Source organism: Gaeumannomyces tritici (genome assembly GCF_000145635.1).
Source record: "Gaeumannomyces tritici R3-111a-1 unplaced genomic scaffold supercont2.5, whole genome shotgun sequence".
NCBI classification, from domain to species: Eukaryota; Fungi; Ascomycota; class Sordariomycetes; order Magnaporthales; family Magnaporthaceae; genus Gaeumannomyces; species Gaeumannomyces tritici.
In genome coordinates this window covers 1882383-1899830 of record NW_008804549.1, presented here as the reverse complement: position 1 = coordinate 1899830, position 17448 = coordinate 1882383, and the positions used below count along the sequence as shown (strand labels likewise).

The following is a 17448-nucleotide window of genomic DNA, read 5'->3' as shown; positions in this document are numbered from 1 at the left end:
GCATAGGCGGGTCCAGAACATGTCCTTGGGTAATAGCCAAGAAAGCGGCAAAAAAAAAAAAAAACCGTCGTCACTGCCGCTCAGACGGTGGTGTGCCCTCACCGGGAGATCTGCGCGTGCGGTCGGTCGTCATTATCTGTCCGGTTGCTTGTGCCGTAGAGGTACCTTGGCCAGGGGGCAAACGAGTCTTCGGCTCTCATGGCCGTGCGACATGCCAAGATCGCACAAGACTGGCGACTCGGGAAAAGGAAAGGGGGGGGCGAGGCACGGCACGGTAAGCGAGCAAAAGGAAGCACAGGGGGCGGACAAGAAGAAGAGAGAAAATAGCGCGGGGCGGGCTGCTTGCAGGAAGGAGAAAATAAGAAACAGAAAGAGTAAAAAAAGTTGCAAGCAAGCATAGCTAGCACAGCGCTAGTTCGCTTGGACGGACCTGAGGTGGAAATTGCGATGAGGCTCCGACCAACAGACCAGGTTGGTCGAGGCAGCCTGGGAGCCCTTGAATACAGGTGTAATTCGCCAGTCAAAGCTACCAGCGCCAACGCGGTGTTTTCTGTCTGTCGTTGGTAGTTGCACCCGAGAACAGACATTAAACCGCACTAGAAGCGACGGAAATTGGACGCTGAAAAATAGCACGCAGATGCAGCCTTTATTTGGACTAAGCTTGTTCGTATGGCCCCGATATCCCACGACACATGGAACTATCCAGGACAGGTTGTCCTTGCGAAGTGGACCCTGAAGATTACACGAAGGAAACGCAACAGACAAAGTTGGAAAAATTATCATTGCTGTCTATTGTCTTTTATTTGAAAGACACGTGACCCCGCGACTCGACCTCGATGGAGATCGGTAGGCATAGAAACATTGCTACACTTCATCTAAAGTAACGAGAAACGACCAATCAAAAAACAAATAAAGAAGCGCACATTGTAAAAATGTCCTTTACAGAGCAAGGACGGCCATGGCCAGACCGGCGATGATAGCAATAGAGCTGGCACCCTTCGTGACGGCACCACCGGTGGGGACGGTGACAGGAACGGTGGGCGAGGTACCAGCGGCACGCGACGACGTCGAGGTGACGAGAGTGACCTGGCTGGAGGTGGCGCGCGTAGCAGAGGTGGACAGGTTACCGATAGGGGTGCTGGTGACCATGGTCGAGCTGGTGATCGGGGCAACGGTGGTGGACGAAACGGTGGCCTTGGTGCTGGTAACGGAGGAGCTGTCGGTCTTGACGGACATGGAGGATGAGGAGGATGCGGAGGAGCTGGCCTTGGTGCTGACCACCGACGAGGTCGACGAAGAGCCCACGGCGGCCGAAACAGTGAAGGGGTTGGACCACTGGTAGACCTCCTTGTCCGAGGCCAGGGCGATCTTGATGCCGTACGCCTTGTACTTGCCGCCAATGGCAGCATCAACGTTCCACTCGAACCTGCCAAGCGAGGCCTCAACACCAGCTGAAAGAGGGATATGTCAGATTGGATCAGAGACACACAAAAGCACTGGGAAAGCGTCACCAAGATATCACATACTGGCAATGACGCCGATCTCCTGCAGAGTCGAAGCGCTCTCGCCGGCGTAGGCGTAGAGGCTGACCGGGGCGCCATTACCGCCCTGAGGAGTCCACTTGATGGGGTACATCTTGCCGGCGGGAATGACCTCGCCCGAGAGCGGGTTGGTGAGGGGATTGAAGTTCGGGGTCTGCGCAAGGGCAGAGCCGACAAGGGCAAGAATGGCGGTGACGGTGAACTGCATCTTGACGAGGGTTGCTGTTTGTTGTTCCGGCGGTGGATATTAAAGAATATTAAAGCAGGTAGAAGCTGATAGAGGTATGGAGACGGTAAGTATGGAAAATCGGAAGAGGTCGTCGTCGTCCTGGTCTAGGCGTGGGGTATCACTAGGAAGGGAAAAAGGGAACAAGGAATGAAGTGGGATGGCGACGCGCCGGCGTGTGGTCTGAAGGGATGGGGTGGGGAAGAGAAGGGGGGAATACACATACCTTTGAGAGTGACGCCGGTGGGCAGGGAGCGATTATATGTAAAAGGAGTGTACGAGGCTGAGGCAGCAGCTGTGACTGGGAAAGAGTGACTAGATCGCAAGGTGCGGGTGAGGAGAAAAGAAGAGGAGAGGAATCAGAAACGCCGAGTGACAGAAAAAGTCAGCAAAATAGTACATTTCGGGGGGCTGGTCAATGCACCTAGGACAGGGTCGGTAGCCGTTGGACGAGGGCCTTCTGGAGACATGCCGGGGCAGGCTGACCTTGCCGCTGGGTCAGGATCTGGCCTTGGCCGGCGTCCCCTTTACCGCGTCGAAGGGACATGCTGACATGGTGCCCCTTGCCAGGAGGGCAAAAGGGCAAAAGGGCGGGGGGAGGGGGAGGGCTGATCATCCGACCAGAGGTGTGGGCAGGTCTCATTCCAGAGAGCGCACCAACAAGCGCGCAGTGGGCTTTGGCTAGGAGCACACTTGACGCGATGGATTCTGTAATTAGACGGCGAAATTAGGCGGGCCACCTGATTCGTTCGAGGGAGCACCCTTGGGAGGGCCAATCCCCCTTTGGGCCTAGCGCAGACCGAGGTTTCCCCCTGAGCCGGGAGCCGGGAGCCGGGGTGTGGGCCCGCCTGTGCCTTGGGCCCATGCAGGCCAAGCCCAGGCCAATGGACGCCTGGCAGCACCACATCCGTCTGATTGAGCTCGGGGCTTTTCACGCCAGATCCAAGCCCGATTCCAGCCTTCGGGGCTTTCCAACTCCCTCGAGCTTCGCGCCTCAGCCCGGCCGTGCAGCTTCGCCCTCGTTGTCCGCCAAGACCCGGCCGTCCAGCTGCCTTGCACACACACAAACACACAGACTAGGTAGTACTGTGCGTGCGCTGACAATCGTCATGTCGATGTTTCTACTGGCGACTCGCGCATTTCACACGTTTCCGGGGCATTTTGGCAAAGATCAGCAGGCACGATCGGGCTGTGGTGGGCGGGCACCCGCAGCTGCCACCAGCAGCCAACTGCGCCTCCCCGAAACAGCGCAGAAGCAAACGCCATGCTTGATTCGCGGGAGTAGATATGGTAGCGATTGATGAAGCGCCCCAGTTTCTCCGCTTATTATCATTTCATGAACTGGCTGGTTTTCCCGACTGTTTCCCGCCCGCTTACCTCATTGGCAGCAGGCAGGAAACGGTTGATGAGGGTTTGTTTGTCCGTCTGGGCGCTCCACACTATTCCAAGGAAGCAACACCGCTTCAATCAAACCTTCAATCAACCCGTCTGTCGATAGGACAAACACATTCCATGCTAGCGGCGACCTCTTGAATTCACCGGTCGGCCCCCGAGATGGGAAGCTCCAGACGCGGTGCGACCTAACAGGGGACCTCGAAAGGTTCTCGATGGAAGTGCCGCTACCGCCACCGCTACCAGACGCCAGCCAGCTCGCCTCTTGCAAGCCACGGCGGGCGGCCGAAATGCTGTTGCCTCTGGGAGCTGCGCCATCATCCTATTGATGCCCCCGACGGCCCACCGGCTGAATGCCCACCCCCTCAATAGCGTCCACACCTTTTGGCGCAACATGCGTGCATGCAGGGCCTCCAGCCAACAGCCACTTGAGCCGCGCCTCGCTGGCTTCCCAATCTGGATGTGCTGACACCAATATTTCTCCACCACCAATAGCCGCCGGCGCCCAAATACAGTCAGTCCATATGCTTTGCGCTACGAGAGAAGGTGCCTTTTGGCCCAGTTCCAGTTGCGCCGCGACTCGAAAGAAAAGAGTCACTCGGTGTCACCGCCCAATCCATGCCACGCAGTCGACAGGATGACAGCTCCACGGCGACGGGGTTGTACTGGTAGGGTTGATTTCCTTTGTTTCAGACGCTGTCAGTTCCCCTCGACTCCCACGTCGTTCGACCGACTGAGGAAAATCTCGAGGGAGCTGATCCATGTTCTCGCTTCTCCGCGAGATGTCGTCAAAGTACTCAAAAGTTTGTTTGCCTTTCCATGTTCCAAGGAGCGAGCCCCCTGGGGTGGGTATCCAGCAAAGATGTGACGGCTAGGCTCCATGGGTTGTGGAAGGTTCATGTCCCCCTTTTTCCTTTCCCTTTTTGTGCGGCGCAATCCATGCGGGCCCAGCTCCTGTCCTGTCGGTCGGCGCGCTCGTCGGACGAAGACGTGAAGTTTGCATTCTCGAATGCGACGTCAAAGTCGCACCAGATCGTAACGGCGAGTCGTTCACGGTCTGGGCACACACGCACACGCATGCGAGCAGTCCGCCTGGAACTGCTGCATTGCACTTTTTGCGCTGGGCACCGCCGAGGGCTGCGTGGGCACGTGTGTGTCTGTCAGAGCGAACATGAAGACCGCTTGCTGATGGATGCGCGCTAGCGTAGCTCGAGATCGTAGGGCTGCATCCTCCGAACGCCAAGATTGGAGATGGTGGGATCGTCTGGCTGGTCGCGGGCTGTGTGCATGCTTGCTGTTCGAGGCGACATCAAGACATCGTTGACAAGCCCTCTCCAGGTCCGCTTACGTGTCGAGGCCGCTTGCGCCTCGTGATACGTTTCGCGTATCCGGTCATGGCTCTCTGGTCGCTCGCGCCGCTCTCAAATGGGGCGGAGGGGGAAAAGAGAAACTTTAAACTGCCACCGTCTCTGAATGCTCCTTGTTTTCTCCCCGTCGATGAAAATGTGTAAAAAAAGAACAAACCCCCGCGCCACGCCAATCTTTGAGACGGACGCGGCTTCTAAATTTGCACGTCTCGGGGCGGGACAGGCTCGAACCCGCTTCGGGCCGCATTGAGCAGCCTCCCCTTGGCGGCGTAGCCGATTCCCGAGGCGTTCGATCGTTGTAGGCGCCGTCGCAGAATCCCCTTTGTCTCTCGCCACCTCCCGGGTTGGTAAGTGGTATTAGTCGACGCCGTGACCCGCAAAAGCCAAAAGCCATCCGTGGCCTCGACGCCATGGCGCTGGCCGCCTGATGGACGGCGCGTGCCGCAAAGGCGTCACTCTAGTCATGGGCTTTTGCTCACGCCGTCCAAACCTTAGTGCAACCAGTGTAAAGGACAGCTGGGTCCAGCTTTCTTCTGCGTAAAACTTTAATCTTACGCGTGTCTTTCGCAAGTCTCCGGAACGTGGCGGGGGTTGCGCGCGAAGGCGCCGAGAGTTTCCCGCCGGTGCCTGTTAGTCCGGGCACATCACACTATGCCACCTGTGCATAATATGCTCTCTCTCTTCCACACACACACACACACACACACATCGCGGACCCAGGCCATGATTGGGGACAAAGTCAGGCTTGAATTTACGGTGCCCAGCCATCCTACTCGACGAGCTCATCGCCCGGCTCAGTGCAAGAGAATCAAAACGGTATCCCACTTGAGCAAAACCCCCCACCTGATGTCCCCTCTTTCCAATCGACTCCCTATGCCCCGAACCTGGGATCGAGTGTTCGGGTTTTTGAGGCACCGCAACTCTCAGAGATGCGGCCCTCTGGAAGACGCGACCAGTCCAACCCTGAGGCAACTACGTCCTCCCCAATCGATCGTTAGACCCAGCATCGGCTCTCCCTCAAGACTAAGTCCTAAGTTCAAGGTGACGTGATTCTGGGTCGGGTCCCCCACGGCCGAGTCCGTGACCTTTTCGGCAGGATATCATGCGTTAGCCACTCATCCTTTATCGATCAGCAAGACGGGTACGGAAAGACAAGTGACTTACGCTGGCTCCGGAGCAAGGGTTGCTTCTGCCGAGTGACGCCCTGGTGGATGATTGTTGCCAAGACCAGGACGGCTTGCCAGGCATATCGCCCCTACTATCGCGCTTATCTCCTTCAGAAGGGACCCCGACTCGAAAGGGACTGGCGGAAGACACCGCGATAGATCGCGATGGCTTCCGCCCCGGTATGCTAAACTTGATTGCAAGCAAACCGGTGTATAACACTCGATCTAATGGCCAGTCGCCACGGCAATAGAGCGCCCGTCCCGCCTCTCTCTGGCGGCATCACTGATGCCGCTAGGATACCGTCCCGGGCCAGAGCGTCGAGGTCAATTTGACCTGCCCGCGAGACCCAAACACTTTCAAGATTGGAAGCATCCGGGTGAACGGCGAAGAGAGGCCGACCGGCCGAGGGGGTTCATGGCTTGACCCACGAAACTCCGCGTCCGGCCACTGGCCCTTGGGGCCAGCCACTGGCTGACATTACCAGTGTAAAAGCTGCTGCCACTACCCACCAGCCGCTCCGCTGAGGGTTGAGGAACATCCAAGCCAGTCGTCGACACCAACAGGCGGATATACCCCCTGACTCAGAGCCAGAGGCAAGCCTGGGCCTTTTAACGTCCTGCCCAGGACAAGGCTTGCAGATTGGCTAGGGCCACCTCATCTACAATCCCAGCTCCGAACATTGTCAGTAACCATGGCCGTGTTCGAATTTCAAATTTGTTGGCCATACCTGTCATACCGCCTCCGCTGTGTGCCCAGGTTTCCCCCGACCTCTCAACGAGGGATCAACCCGGGCTGGCTTGTGATCCGCTGAGCAACCTTGTTGTTGCTGCTGTGCTGTCGTTGCTGCTATGTTGCTGTAGTTGTTCATTGTCGTTTTCGTCGTTGGGGAGGACCAAGTCGCGAGTAACAAACGAGTCGAGAACCACGAGAACGCCTGGGTCGTCCATTCCTCTCTGCCGCATGAGGTCGTTAAGTCGTAGCAAAATGCGCTCCTCTCTATGGCCCGAACAGCTTCATTGAAAGATCCAATCAGATCTGACGCCGGCGTTTATCTTCCCTGGTTCAAATCGAGCTGGTTAGCACGGCTGGCGGGGCAGTTGGGCAACCGGAGAATATGCCGACTTACTGAAATTGACGCCATCTTAAACATGCCTGGCGCACTCTTTTTTTTTCCCCTTGTACATGCAGCCGTACGTTCCCCGTGAGAAGAAAGAATCATAGCAATCCATCCATTATGTCTTCCTCATCCGATTGTTGCCGGTACCTAATCCATGTAACCGGACAACTCCATTGGGCCTTTTACCGTCCTGCCCAGGACGATATGCGGGATTGGCGGCGGTGGGGATGGCAGCAGCAGGGTGCGCATAGACGCTCGCTTTGGCTTGTGGGGTCGCGGCGCGGGCGGCGGGATGTCGAGGGCTCTTGGTGAGGCCGAAGACGCTTCTGAACGACCTCAGCTGGGCCGACTGCATAGCAGGGGGTTGACGCCGGGCGGCGACCGGCCGACCGAGCTGCGTGCTTGCATGGCGGCTGATACGGGGCGGGCAGGACCGTCGAGAGTCTTGTCGGAAGGGGGTCAAGCCACGCTAGGTGTGGTTGGCGAAGTGTTGAGTGCCGAGCCCATCCGGGAGATCAACATGTTCTTGATTCTGGAGCTTGCGAGGCCGGCATTCATTCCGTTTGCTCAGGGGCAGGGAAAGAAGGGCAACGGGAATGCCGCTTTATGCGACACAGTAGTGACTTGGAAGCGCATGGTTCTGGAGAGCTGCCGGCGCCCGGGTTGCACGCGCGCAGGATTTGTGTGAGGAGCGGGGAGGCGAGACGGAACGCTTGTGCCTGTTGACTTTGGTGGGATGGGGAGACGAGACGAGGCGGAGGGTGAAGGATTGGGAATTGGAGATTGAAACGAGGCGTCAAGTCAGCTTCGGGGTTTGGGAAGGTGCGGTGACAGCTCACCCGGCCAAGGAAGTCGCAAGTCCCCCGCCCTTGGCGCTGGAAGGCTCGGTGGAGCCTCCTCGGGAAGGTTCCGAGACTAGTGGCAGCCAAGGCAGGAGCACAGACTGCAGCGCCGAGGTGGGTGTTATGTGTGTTATGTAAGCATGTCTAGAATCACACCTTCCTGCAGTCAGCGAGCAGGCAGCAGTATGGAAACCTCAGGCACCGACTTTTCCGTCATTGATTGAGCCAAAAACAGCATTCAAAATAGGAAAGGCGAACGCATGTGTCGGATATCTATATTGACTGCATGTTTTTATCGTCTAGAAAACTTCTTTATTTAAGACTGCCTAGATATTCAGACCGAGTGAAAGTGCTGAGTTGGGATGAAATTAATAAGAAATGGAGATGGAGCGTTGATAACAGTAAGATGGAGATGATAGAATTGGTCTCTCTTAAGAGAGAGTAGGGAATATCTTCGTGGACGTGAATCTCGTGAGGCATCGCTAGTCTAAACAAAGGAACCCCAAACCAAGGGAGAGAAGAACAGACGAAGGCGAAGAAAAAAATAGAAAAAAAAATAGAGAGATTACAGGCCAAGCTGAATTTAAAGTGGTAATAGGAAAAGAGCATGAATCTGTAAACGGATAGCAACCGATCCGCTAATAGTCACCCTCCCACGTCCGCTTCAACCCAGCCGTGGCCTGTACGCTGGGGGCAGCAGAATCAGCAACAACGGGCTGCAGACCCCCAGCACTCTCGCCCCCGTCGTCGGCGCTGCTGCTCACCGAGGGGCTGTACGGCACCGCGGACCCCTGGCGGGACTGTATGGACCGCATGCCGGCGGCCACCTCCTCGAGGCGGTCCAGGTACGCGGCGGGGGCCCCCCTGGCGCGCACCCTCTTCTTGATGGCCTCGATCCGGTCGGCGTGCTGCGTCTGGTCTAGGACGTGGCCGAGCTGCTCGACGACGAAGAGGCCGCCGGCGTGCCCGCCCGCCTCGACGAGGCGGCGGTACAGGTTGCGGTCGCGGGGCGAGGCGCCGCTCGGGTACATGTCGCCGTCGTACCCGAGCACCACCGCCTCCAGGATGTGCATGAGCGCCCGCGCCGCGTCCGCCCTCTCGCGGGGGCCCGGCCCCGGCGCCCGCAGGAGCTCGCTCCCGATCTGGCTGACGGCCCGGAGGATGTGGCGTGACGCCCAGGCGACGTCGCACCTACCCTCGCGGTCCGCGCCCGTGCTGGCCAGGTCCGAGGCCAGGGACGGGTCCGCGAGGGACTCGGAGTAGCGCTTCAGCTCGAGCAGGACGGCGTCAACCCTGTCCTGGAGCCTCGAGTACAGGTTGCGCACCTTGTCCCGCGGGGAGAGCATGTTCAGAAACACCGAGAATACCTCGTTGTTCTGCACGAGGAGCTCGCGGACGGTCCTCTCAAGCCGGCTTCTCCTCTGCGGAGGCGCCTCCAGCCTTCTTCGCTTACTGGGGTTCGGGTAGCTGTGGTGGTGGTCGAGGTCAGAGTCGTCTTCTGACCCGGAGCCCTCCAGGGCCAACAGGATCTCGTCGGCCTCCATCTCTCTGAACCAGTCCCGATTTCCGTATTCATATGAGCTGCCGACGCCGCAGTGGAGACCCTTGGTGAGGAGGTCGAGCCGGAAGTCTGCTATCGTGCTGAATGGGTCCTCCATCCCGGGGATCCCCCCAGCCCTGTTGACGACCAAGGGACGGCTATCGTCGTGGTTGTCTAGGGAGAGGCCCGATATGGCGTCGTAGAGCCATATAAGGTGCTGACAGGGCTTACGATTCCTGCAGCTGCAGTGAGGCTCTGACCACCTGCTTGTGGGCGTCCCGATGCGGATGGAAAGAGGGATGATCTCGCGGAGCTGAAAAGCATAGAACTCCCCCCCGTCCTCCTCTCCAAGCCCGCAGAACTGGAGATTGATGGGCGGGGATTCGTGGCTGCCGAGTTTCCGGAAGAGCTCTCTGACGCGGCCCTGGATGTCCCGGTCCTGGTCTCCGGGATCGACCCGGGAGTGTGTTTGTTGGCTGTCCACGGCACCTTGGGCCGAGTCACCAGTAGGCAGCTGACTGATATCGTACATGAGTCCAGTGAAGGGCGACCGCACAATATTGTCGGCGTCTAGATCATCAAGCTCGCTCTCAGTATCGCTGTGGTCATGGTATTCCGTCGCCGGCGCCACAGTGGTGTCGAGTCGATGAGCTTGGGATCGAGTTGTTGGCGGCATAACTGCAAGAGAAAATGGCGTTTGTATCAAGTTGGTAGTTGGGGTAAGATGCATGGAAAGGCCAGCGGGCTTGATGAGGTTTTATGATGGGCGGGGTCAGTGGTGAGATGGGGGCCAAAAAATCTTGACGCAGGATGCTCTGGGCCTTTATACTTGAGTGCCTAGAAACCAGATAATCGGGCAGTGGTGCTCTAAACTGAAGCCTTGTGGGTCCGATATGTACAGAGGTGAAGCAAAGAACATGGGGTAGAACAGTGGCCCTGAGTGCGTACCGGTACCTCTTTCTCTGGATCACGGTGGCAGTGCTGCCGCTCCGTCAGCCGCGGATTCGCGATTTCTCGAGGCCCTCAGGGGCCTGTGATATGACGACCGCGAGGCTATGGTGGGGGGCAGGATGGGGTTAGCGTGACAAGCCGGCATGAGCCACCGGCACCACCCCCCACAGGTATCTATCCCCTCTCGGCAAGGTACGGCCGCGGTCAAGCTGGACCGATGAGGCCGAACGATGCAGCCGGAACCGGTGGTGCAGCGATTTGCGGTAGCCTAGAAGGTGTGTGTATCGGTGGACAGGGAATGGTGTTCTGCTAGGGTGGGGAGGTGACCCAAAAGGCTGGGTCGAGGGCATGAGGCATCCTCGGAGGCGGGAGGGATGCCACGCAGGGGGTGAGGCTAGCGGGGTAGAGTGGCTGTTGGATAGCAGGGCAAAATCTTGGGCTGGGTGGGAGCAGAGAACCATCGTGCCTCATGCTGGGGGATGGGAAATCATGTGGGGAGGGCCCGTGAGGTAGGTTGGGGTGTGGGAGGGTATCATGGCCAGGCGTGTTGGTACGTATCACAGCTATGTAGGTGCCTTGGGCCGGGACCTGCTTGGGTACCTGGGTACTTACATGGGCTGCCTACCTACCGAGTAGGTAGGTACTTGCCTACTTGGGGAGGGAGAAGGAGGTCGAGGTGGTGTATATGCGGCACTGCAGGTGCAGGGGTGTTGAAGGTTACTGACACCAGCAAGGATTCCGACCACTTGGGTCCTCGACAACGCCGGACAGCATCTACAATCCCCATATGTTTGGCATGAGGGAATCTGTCTTGCCGGAGCAATATCAACTGCGGAGAGGGCATAGAAGCCAACGAATGCCTCCTGTCGTGACGCCGCCAAGAGGTGCATAATAAGTAGTCCGTCTTGGTTCTTCTCTGGGGACGCGGAAAATGCCTTGCTCCCATTCCTCATATCATGGCCGTCAGGAATGCGTCTGTGTCGCAGCTAGAACGCCCCGTTTTGGCGCTGGGATCCAAGCTGTAGGTCCTGGGAACGGTCGCAGATGGTGGCAGGAAGGACGAAAGAGCTCATGGAAGGGCCCATGGATTAATTGAGCGACAACCCGCGTGTGCTGTGGAGCCCCGCGCGGTTGTTGGCGGCACAGCCACTGTGGTCGCTATCGCCAGTAAAGTGAAAGCACAAGTCGGTCTTGGTGGGGGAGTAAGCCCCACAGTCCACCTAGAACTAGAACATAGTGCTAGCACTGGAGATTGACTTCCCTTGCAATACCTCCATACTAGACTCGACCTCAAGTCACTTTCCAGTAGCCGGTTTGCTGCTGCCTTGATCGCAAACATGGCACGCCTGCAGGGCGAGGTAGCCACATCACCGACTGCGCCTCTCCCAGCGTCGGTCCCTATATAAGAGAGAGACCCATGACGCTCCGTCCTCGACGCCTGGCCGCTTTTCTGGCCGCCGCCCCTGCGACCGCGAATGCGGCCCCGCCCACTTATTTTGTTCCCTGGCGGCGACCCGTGGCTTCCTCTCTCTCGCTCCGACCTCCATGTCCGGGCTCTGAACCACCAACGGCCCCGTGATTCCGCGCTCTTTTCCCTCCTCGCCCTTTCTTCCACCTTACCGCCTCCTCCTCCGCCCCTCCTTATCGCAGCCTGCCGGGAAAACGAGCGCAATGCAGCGAGGAGGAGGAGGCCGCCGGTCGACAGCATTAGCTAATCGTGCCTTAGCATCTCTCGGCTGCTGAACCGGCTTCCATTGTTCAGTCACCACGTATCCCACACGACCACGGCATGTTACCATCCCAATCGTCGGGGAAACCTTGTCGTTTCCTTTGCTTCACCGTCGGTCCGCGCAGATCCCCACCACCAGGCTGCAGCCTTTGGTGCCACACCCGAGGAGAAGGCACAGAGCGAGGCGTTTTCTTCATTTCCCCTTCCTCGTCCAGCACGTGCTCCCGGCGTCCTGTGCTCGCACCGGGGGTCCCAGCGAGCAAGGGTTGTGTAATGGGAAACACTGCCTCGGAGACCAAAGGCCGCCATGATGTCCGTTCCACTGGCCGCTGCCCTCCCGCGAGGCCTGTCCGGCCCGGGAGTTGCCCACGCCAGAAGCAAGCGCTTAAAGTCCGCCCGGTTCATTTCCAGGCGGTGGTGGATTTCCCTTGCTTTTCTTTTTTCCTTCCTTTTTTTTTTATCCTCCTTTGTGGCAGTCCTTAGAAGCGAGATGGATTTCCAGACTTGAGTGAGCAGTATGCATTCATTGGTTGACCCGAAAACACACCAACGGGGGACGCACAAACAGCACGATTTCTTCCTGTGCCACCGACCCGACAGCTTGGGCCGGCGGGTCAGTGGCTTGAGGCTGTGCCTGGCCGGCGCGTGTGAGGGGGACACAACAAAGCTTCTAGGCCTCGAGCCGGGCGGTCAGGCATCAGAGTTTTCGGCCATGCGAGGGCCATGTGTCGTGCGCTGCACTGCCTGGAACCTTGTTTGGTGCCTTGGGAACACCTACTTTGGGGGCAAATTTTGGAGGCACAGAAGAAACCATCATGTTGCGTAACATCAATATCTGCCGGCCGGATCGTTGGAGGCATTTCAGGCATCAGATTGTTCGAGTGATAATTGACATGCTGCCACTTAGCATGCGGCACATCTACGAGGCCTCCGACCGCCCAGTTTGTTTCGATGCATGGTATGTATTCAGACCGGAAAAAATAAGAACGAGAATATGGTAGGGGGGCGTGTCCGACCACCCAAAACCACCACCATCAAGAGCCAGGCTGTGCGTGGTTGCCTGCTGGGCTCAACGGATGATGGCGACCAAGAGAGGCTCCCTGCTGTCCAAGCCATTGAGGAAATAAGACCAAAACAATAATGACAATCCCATCCCAACCGGCCGCCACCGTTGGATAAACTGAGTAGACTCCCGAGTCCCAGAACGCCAAAGGAGAGCTTCCCAAGAAAAGAGATGGGAAGAGGGAGATTAGTAAACAGAGATACATGTCATGCTCAGACAATGCTGCAAAAGCCATGCTCGGTGAAATCCAATGACACAATAACACAACACCGACAATCGTCCGTTCCAGGGACGCAGATATAACAAGAAAAAAGACAGAATCCATTCCCGCATTTCTCCCAGGCGAGCGATTAAGGAATGGAGAAAAAAGAGAGAGACGCCAACAGCATGCAGCCAAGACAACATGATCCAAAGGCTTTTATTTGGAGATCCGGGGGATTGCTCCAAAGTTGGAGCAGAAATAATGTGTGAGGGGGGTAGGTCGTAACTTGTCATTCGCCGTCATATCGTCCGTGGATATCAAGAACAAGAAGAAGGGGGAAGAAGGGCAAAAAACAGGCAGGCCATGCTCGCTTGCTTAAACGGTCACAATGCTAGGCAGGCCGGTTATAGACCAGAGGCCTTGCGGACGGCCGAGGCCGCCTGGCTGCTGGCGATGCGACCGCTCGTCTTGCGGATGCCCGCAGGCTCCTTGCCGGTGACGCCGCCCCGGCGAGTGCTGCCTGACCTGTCGACCCCGCGGACCTTTGCCATGACGCCAGAGGCGCTACCGGACCGGTCGTGGCTCCCCTTTGTGCGACCGAGACCGGTGCCGACGTTCTCGATGTCGTTGGACGCGTCGTTGTCGATATACTGCGATGTGGTGTAGACGGTCGTCGTGGTCGTGCTATGGCTGACAGACCTCGTCTTCTCGCTCCTCTCGGCCCGGTGCGCATCAGGCGAGGCCGAAGCCTTGCGGTGCGTGCGACGCAGGTGCCACTCCTCATCCGATTCGCCGCAGTGGCTGGTGCGGTGCATCGAAATTACTTCCGTCTCCTGCTCGACCTTGGCCTCCTCCTCTACCGGGGGGTGGTTGGCAGTGCTCCTCGAGTACGGGTGATGACGACTAGTCTTGCGCGGCTGGCCGGGCGTCGGGGCCGGGAGGTAGTCATCCTGCACCCCAACCGTATTGCGCTCCTGGTCCATCTCGCCGAGCGGCGTGCGGTTGGATGCGCTCCTGCTGGGAGGCGTCGAGGGCTGGCCGGCGCTGCGGCCAAGCGACGTCTTCTGCATGGCGCGGATCGGGGTGCTCGGGACAGCGGCAGCGGCGGCCATCTCCTTGCGAAGCTTCCGTGCCACACGCTCCTCAACCCACCACTCACGGAACACGCCCTGGTTCAGATGAAGCCAGTGCTGCTGAGGGCCGACCACCATGCCGGGGCGCATGAATCTCATGTAGCCAATAACCTCGTTGGCAGTGAAGCCGTGGCGGTAGATCAGGTACGCGCCAATGAGGCAGCCAGTACGGCCAAGACCCGCCTTGCAGTGAACAGCGATGCCCTTCTTGCGGACCATAATGGTCTCATGGGCGAGCCTGATGAACTTGCGCACCATCGTCAGGGGTGGGCATGTTCCATCCTCAAAAATCATGTCCAGGTGACGAATTCCCATCGACTCGAAGTACGATGGGGAGTAAAGCTGCGAGTTCAGGCGCACGACAAGGCCGATGTTTCTCTCCGAGAAGTGGGCAAGCACGTTCTTGAAGGGGTCCGGCAGGTGGGGGTGGGCCTGGACGTCCTTAACCGTCTTGGGGAGGAGCGGGTACGCCGACGACGACTCAGTGACACGCTCGACGGGCTGGTGCATGGGAGACGCAAATGCGAGGAAGTGCGGCGTGATCCAGTTGAAGTCACCGTTCTCGACTCTTTCGTACTTCTCGTACTCGGCGAGATCGAACGAGTCGAGGCCAACGCAGCGCTCCTCCTTGGCCTTCCACACGCCGTAGACGACATCTTGGACCGTGATGCCGTAGTCCGCCTGGCTGTACCCGGCGTCACGGAACGGCATCAGCGGGGGATCGACCTGAGCAATGGGCGCGAGCGCCAGGTGAGGCGGCCACGACTGGATGAGAACCATGTAGCAAGCCAGCACGCACGAGGCGTTGGCGCGGCCTGGAGAGGAGATATTGATTAGCAGACTGCGCACCTTGACAGATAGTCTCCAGTGCGAGCTAATACTCACTCCTAGGGTCGGCCCTGCTCCAGAAAACCACAGGGCGGTCCTTGTTCTCCTTGGCACCCAGGATGTCATGGAACTCGAGAGCGAAGCGGTACAGATGGCTGATGTGGAGCGGGCCAAAGTCATGGTGGAAGGCATTGTAGAGGAGCGAATCGTCGACCGAGAAGTAGTAGGGCTGCTTGCGTGTGCGCGCGGGTTCAGCGGCGGCGGCTGCGCGTGACCGCTTAGTAGGCGAGCGCTGCGGCGGGTCGGGGTATGGGAAGAGGGTGTCCTCGTCGGGCGCGTTGACGTATGAAGCGAGGTATAGTCGGTCTTGAAGATATGTCAGTAGTGTTACTGGAAAAGCTTGGAAGAGTATATGATATGGGATCATGGAAGGTGGCGGCGCCTCGAGTCGAGGCATAGCTCGCTCGCCGTTGCGATCCATTGTGCGTGCTCTGTGAACTCATTTACACACAATAACCCCAGCGACGCCTCGAGGCATGCCCAAGGTGGCGCAGAAGCGAGCTGTCGACGGCAGAGCAAAAGGGGCGAGGATAAACATGTCAGGGGCGGGGAGCGCCGTGATGGAACGTACCTGCGATGTACTCTATGACTTGGCCCAGGTTGGCGTTCTTGGAAGTGGAAGGCGCCATCTCTGCGCTGTGTGAGGGAAGAAGGAAGAGGCGGGGGGAACTCGACAGCAAGAGCTAGGCAGCAAAGAGTGGGAAGAGCAAGCGATGCAGGTGCGCAGGCGCGAAGCAGGCTGGTATCGATGGATGCTGGAAAGACAAGGAGCGGTAAAAGAAGCGAGGCGAGCGCGCAAAAATCACTGGCTCATGCTGTCGGGGTGGCTAAGGATGTTGGTCAAGAGAAACACCTGCTGCGCTCGCGTCCCAGGAGGCGGAATCTCCAGAGATTCTGGGATTGTTGGAGGGAATCGAGGATGAGCCCAAAGACGAGGAAATCACACGATGCCCGATGCTGCTGAGGTACTTATGAAGATGCTGCTTTGTTTATTTTGGCTGGGGGTCCGAAGTGGGCCTCGTAACACTGAACCCCTGCCCGAACTAGCGCCTGGGGGCGGGTTGCCAGGACAATTGCGAGCGACCCACCAGCCCAGTCCCCTTTAGCTTACAGGCGCCTCGGGGCAGAGTTCGCTTTCTTATCGTTCTGTGTTGTTGTCCAGCGGTGCTGCAGAAACACCGCTTCGGCGGCCGCAAACCAACCGCTTGGGGAGGGTGCCGCCGCCTGAGACGGCAAGCTGAGGCTGCTACATGCCAACGGCTCCCCCGCATGGAATCTGTGAATCGAAGCTTGTGGGCACGTGCTACAAGGTTCCCTGGTAAAACTGCAGTCTGGAAGACGAAACAGAACACCACAGCGGGAGCATAATAGGAACGGAGAAAACCTAATAATGACGAAGTATGAAGAGACGTTTGATGGTAGTCCAAAACTATATAGGAAATAGCAAGGCAGGTTGGGTGGTGGGTGGTATGGAGTGTTACAATTAGCGTTGCCAGAACTGCATGTTTTTGCTCAGCCGTGCAAACATTGATCACCACTGCAGTTTTTCCCTGACGTAGCCCCATCCATCCCCAATCCATTTTTTCTTCACCCTCTGCACCACTCCAAGACAACGTAACCCATCCATTGGAATCCCAGTGTCTACGACAGATGTTGTTGATCCCATGAAGCCATAGCACACAACACAAAACACACAAACACACAACACTCCCAAACATGGCAGACAACACCCCCAGCCTCGAGTTCCCGTGCGCCCTGTGAGTACAGCTTGGACCAGCCTTGCCCCTCGTCGCGCCCACGCATTCTCGTTTCAGCCCCCCATGTCTTTTTTTGTTTGTTTGTTCCATGGCTTGGCTGCATCCCCTCCTCACCCGTAGTAGGCACGTAAGCACCCCTCGTTGACGTGGTAGCGGGAAACCCCTCCTCGGCCCCAAACAACGATAGGACGATAGACGTGCCCTTCCCGACGGCCAGGCTAGCCTCGGTGGCGCTAGGCGCGCTGGCCGTGGACAAGGAGCTGTCGCCCCTGGTGCACCGTTCCTTCTCCACCGTCGTCGCCGAGTCGCAACAACAACAACAACATGATGAAGAGGCCGAGAAGACGGTGCTCCGCACCGAGTACTCTGCCGCTACCAACCGCATGCTCCGTGTGGCCGTCAACTCGTTCATGGACAGCCTGAGCCTGGTCCTCGAGGTGATGGAGCAGCTCGACGTCGACGTGCTGGAGACGACGCTGGCCAAGAAGGCTACGTAGGGAGGAGAGGGGAGGGGGGGGGGGGGGGGGGTCGAG

At 58.1% G+C, this 17448-nt stretch overlaps 6 protein-coding genes across 7 annotated transcripts; 2 read left to right on the top strand and 4 right to left on the bottom strand.

Moving 5' to 3' along the window:
- Positions 1–574: 574 nt before the first annotated feature.
- Positions 575–2419, bottom strand: GGTG_09625 (hypothetical protein). The gene is made up of 3 exons (XM_009227479.1): positions 1994–2419; positions 1527–1814; positions 575–1451 (listed from the first exon to the last, which is right to left on the bottom strand). The coding sequence occupies exons 2-3, from the start codon at positions 1747–1749 to the stop codon at positions 940–942; spliced, it is 735 nt and encodes a 244-aa protein (XP_009225743.1). The 5' UTR covers positions 1750–1814; positions 1994–2419; the 3' UTR covers positions 575–939.
- Positions 2420–4720: 2301 nt separating this feature from the next.
- On the bottom strand, positions 4721–5251 carry GGTG_09624 (hypothetical protein; the record flags this gene model as incomplete). The annotated part of the gene is made up of 3 exons (XM_009227478.1): positions 4721–4950; positions 5082–5153; positions 5230–5251. The coding sequence occupies 3 exons, from the start codon at positions 5249–5251 to the stop codon at positions 4721–4723; spliced, it is 324 nt and encodes a 107-aa protein (XP_009225742.1).
- A 1624-nt stretch (positions 5252–6875) lies between these two features.
- GGTG_09623 (hypothetical protein) lies at positions 6876–7498 on the top strand (the record flags this gene model as incomplete). Its single annotated transcript, XM_009227477.1, has 2 exons — positions 6876–6883; positions 7009–7498. 2 exons carry the CDS (start codon positions 6876–6878, stop codon positions 7496–7498), a joined length of 498 nt encoding a protein of 165 aa, XP_009225741.1.
- A 419-nt stretch (positions 7499–7917) lies between these two features.
- GGTG_09622 lies at positions 7918–11183 on the bottom strand. 2 transcript variants are annotated; one of them, XM_009227476.1, is made up of 2 exons: positions 10756–11183; positions 7918–10245 (listed from the first exon to the last, which is right to left on the bottom strand). In XM_009227476.1, the coding sequence occupies exon 2, from the start codon at positions 9920–9922 to the stop codon at positions 8291–8293; it is 1632 nt and encodes a 543-aa protein (XP_009225740.1). In that variant the 5' UTR covers positions 9923–10245; positions 10756–11183; the 3' UTR covers positions 7918–8290. The 2 variants fall into 2 exon arrangements, with proteins under 2 accessions (XP_009225740.1, XP_009225739.1); XM_009227475.1 differs by having other exon boundaries at positions 7918–10767.
- A 1544-nt stretch (positions 11184–12727) lies between these two features.
- GGTG_09621 (tyrosine-protein phosphatase CDC14) lies at positions 12728–16153 on the bottom strand. Its single transcript, XM_009227474.1, has 3 exons — positions 15730–16153; positions 15156–15464; positions 12728–15085 (listed from the first exon to the last, which is right to left on the bottom strand). Exons 1-3 carry the CDS (start codon positions 15785–15787, stop codon positions 13542–13544), a joined length of 1911 nt encoding a protein of 636 aa, XP_009225738.1. The 5' UTR covers positions 15788–16153; the 3' UTR covers positions 12728–13541.
- Positions 16154–16676: 523 nt separating this feature from the next.
- GGTG_09620 (hypothetical protein) lies at positions 16677–17428 on the top strand. The gene is made up of 2 exons (XM_009227473.1): positions 16677–16915; positions 17103–17428. Exons 1-2 carry the CDS (start codon positions 16875–16877, stop codon positions 17410–17412), a joined length of 351 nt encoding a protein of 116 aa, XP_009225737.1. The 5' UTR covers positions 16677–16874; the 3' UTR covers positions 17413–17428.
- The last annotated feature ends 20 nt before the right edge of the window (positions 17429–17448 follow it).